Genomic DNA, 3512 nt, shown 5'->3' with positions numbered 1-3512 from the left:
TCGCCGCCCTCCTCCTCGTCCACCAACTCCTCCGTCTCCTCCTCCCCCGGCGTCGGCCAGCAGCGGCCGGCGCCGAGGCTGAAGCAGCAGCAGCAGCAGAAGCCTGTCATCATCTACACGCACTCCCCCAAGGTGATCCGCACCAGCCCGTGCGACTTCATGTCCATCGTGCAGAAGCTCACCGGCCTCGAGAGCGCCGCCGCGTCAGCCGTCACCGGCGCCGCGCAGGACGAGTCGTCGTCCTCGTCGACGGAGAGCTGCGCCAATGCCCACGCCAGTGCCGTGCCGCCGCCGCCGCCTCCGCCCCAGTACATGGATCCACCTCAGCTGATGCCGCCGCCGGCGCAGCTGGATCACGCGCACTTCATGCCGGACATGCCGCTGTTCGCGCCCTCGGAGCATCAGCAGCACATGCTCTGCGCCTCCAGGGGCGGCCTCTACGGCCACTTCCCGCCCACGGTGGAGGCCGTGTCGCTCGGCGGCCCGGCGAACATGCACGACGGCGCCGCCTCTGTGGGGGTGTTCTCCCCGTCCACGGTGGAGGCGATGAGAACGGCGTATCCGGATTACCAGTTAACTTAATCGACATGCATGAGCTAGGCGATGATCAATCATGCCGCATCGATCCATGCAATAATTGGAGCTAGTTTCTCTTTATTTTCTTCATGTTTTCTCATCTTGCTTCATTTCGGGGAACGTACGTGCAGAGACAAGAGAGGTGAAGGATTGACTGGCCTAGCCGGTGCATGTATGCATGCAGGACAATCCGTCGACGTACGATCGCAACGCATGCATGCATGCAAGGCTGGCTGAGCTCCAGATCTCCCGGTTAATTACTCTATTTTTGTTAGCAAAAAATACTAGTACCAGTAGATGCAATTCCCAAATCCCAACCATGCATGGCTTTCATCATGGTTTTTTTTTCTTTGTCAGGATTAGTTCCTCTGTTTGATCATTTTAGTTCCCTCGTGTGTGTCCTCGGTCAAGCTGATTAGAGTAGAGTTTTATTAGCTGATTACGTAGACGCTTGGTTATCATTTTCCCACTGTATCTGTAAATAAATAAGCTGCAGAATTGCTGAAAGGAATTGTCGATTCTCCTATCAATCGATGTAATCGTGAATGATTGATACATTTTTTCAGGGTTTTTTGGGCATTCAGGGAAATAAATGAATTCTTTTAGGGGTTATAAATGGATTATATATATTAGACTCAATCTTCACATTCCTATATCTGCTTTATTTAATTCAGACCACCAGGCCGGCCCATCTTAAGATTCTACCATATGAAACTAAGGGCATCTTCAAGGCGGACCCGCAAACCGCCCACGTCCATCCAGGCCGCGGAAGCCATCCAACGCGGGCCTGTATTGGTCCGCGGGGCGGTCCGGACGCGATTTCTCCCGCAAAACGGAGACACAAGTGGGGGAGCTTTGCGGGAGTCCGGACACGTGAAAGATAGGAATCTGACACCCGAGGCCCATCCAAAACCCTTCCCGGACCCCCGCGACTCCATCCTCCCTATTTTCTCTCCTTCCTTCTTTTTTCTCTTGTCGTCGCCGCCGCTCCACCACCCCAGCCTCCACGCCACACCCCTGCCGGAAATCTGCATCTCCGTCACCTCCGGCACTCCAGCAGGGCTCCGCGCTGCTTCTCCTCCGTCTCCGTTCAACCCCTGTCCTCCGACCGCCCTGCCAGGTACCATCCTCTATCGTGCCCGGCAACTGTTCGATGAATCGCCGGGGTTGAAAACAATTGTCCCTTCTACTTTTTAGCAATGGATTTCGATTTGGAGTACATATACGAGCATTATGTTGAGTCGCCCGACAGCTCGTCCAATAAGGAGGAGTACTCCGATGAGACGGCGATGATGCAAGTGGTCCTTGAAGACGCGGAGCGTGCAGAGGAGCATGTTCTCAAGTTCAAGGACTCGATCAAGGTTCATCGAGTGCTCAACCGCAACAGGGCGCACGGGCATTTGACACTGATGGACGACTACATTGCCCCTGATGCACTATTCGCTGACCATTTTCGCCGGTGTTTTCAGATGCTCAAGACTGTCTTCGATCGTTTGTACCATGGCGTCCAGTCCTACGATGACTACTTCATCCTAAAGAAGGAAGCCATGGGAACGATTGGCTTCTCTGGTTACCAGAAGTGCACGACCGCACTCCGGATGCTTGCATATGGCACGTTCGCTGATTCGTGGGACGAGTACCTACGGATGTGTGAGAGCACATGCGGAGATGCCATGGTCAGGTTTGCAACTGCCGTGGTCGAGGTGTTTGGACCTCAGTACCTAAGAGAACCAACTCTGGTAGACAGGGAGAGGCTCCTGGCAATCTCAGAAGCAAGAGGGCGGCCAGGTTTGCTTGGATCTCTTGACTGCATGCATTGGAAATGGAAGAACTACCCGAAGGCTTTACAAGGGCAATATCAGGGTCATGTTAAGAAGCCCACCATCATTCTTGAAGCAGTTGCATCACAAGATCTTTGGATTTGGCACGCTTTCTTTGGCATGCCCGGGTCTCACAATGACATCAATGTGATGCAACGATCGCCATTGTTTGCGAGGCTGACTGAAGGAAAAGCTTGCCACTATACTATCAATGGGCATGAGTACAACATGGGCTACTATCTGGTTGACGATATCTATCCTCCATGGGCTACCTTTCTCAGCACATCTCAAACCCAGTTGGCCAGAAAAAGGCTCACTTTTCCGAAACATAAGAAGCAGCTAGAAAGGATGTCGGGAGGGCATTTGGAGTTTTGCAGACCTGTTTTGCAATTGTTCGTGGACCTGCTAAACAATGGGATCCAGAAACCTTGTGGGAGGTGATGACATGTTATGTGATCATGCACAACATGATCATCGAGGATGAGGATGACGATGCTGCCGTAGCTCGAATTTGAGTACATGGATGATCCTATCCAACTTCCGGACCAGAATCCGGCCACATTTGAGGAGTTTATTCAAAGGCATCAACAAATCCGGCATCGGCCAACTCAGGAGCAGCCGAAGGAAGATCTAATTGAGCATCAGTGGGTAATGAAAGGGGACAAGAATGTTGGGATGTAATATTTGAAATTTTTAAAATTTGAACTAGTGCGGCATGCGGCTATTTGAACGTATGTACCCTTTGCATGCGACTTTTTGATTGTGCGGACTAGGAAAAAAACTGGAAGGACGGATGTATGCGGCTATGGTTGGATGGCGTCCTCCCGCATCCGTGTCCGCGACCTGGTCCCCCCTATCCGCGGATGGAGGCGGGAGGAAATTTGTGGGTTGCCGTTGGAGATGCCCTAAGGATATGGACGCCGATTGCTTAGCTTGAACTTTTCAAGCTCAGGGAGCCGACGAACGGTTCATTGATGACCCACAAGTATAGGGGCTCTATGATACGTCCATTTTGCATCATGTTTTCCTACTATTATTTATAATGTTTTTATGCATAATAATGCTTTATGGAGTAATTCTAATGCCTTCTTTCTCTCATAATATGCAAGGTTTAGA

At 51.7% G+C, this 3512-nt stretch overlaps 1 protein-coding gene across 1 annotated transcript; it reads left to right on the top strand.

The window, feature by feature from the left end:
* The first annotated feature begins 1775 nt into the window (after positions 1 to 1775).
* Positions 1776 to 2837, top strand: LOC109749456 (uncharacterized). Its single transcript, XM_020308417.1, has one exon. It carries the CDS (start codon positions 1776 to 1778, stop codon positions 2835 to 2837), a length of 1062 nt encoding a protein of 353 aa, XP_020164006.1.
* The last annotated feature ends 675 nt before the right edge of the window (positions 2838 to 3512 follow it).

This window comes from Aegilops tauschii, chromosome 1, assembly GCF_002575655.3.
Source record: "Aegilops tauschii subsp. strangulata cultivar AL8/78 chromosome 1, Aet v6.0, whole genome shotgun sequence".
In the NCBI taxonomy this organism is placed as follows: domain Eukaryota; kingdom Viridiplantae; phylum Streptophyta; class Magnoliopsida; order Poales; family Poaceae; genus Aegilops; species Aegilops tauschii.
The sequence above is the reverse complement of the archived record's forward strand: the minus strand, read 5'-3'. Positions and strand labels throughout refer to the sequence as shown.

Bases quoted from the DNA above. Each gene is read 5' to 3' on its own strand.
- LOC109749456 (XM_020308417.1), top strand. From the start codon at position 1,776: ATGGATTTCGATTTGGAGTACATATACGAGCATTATGTTGAGTCGCCC.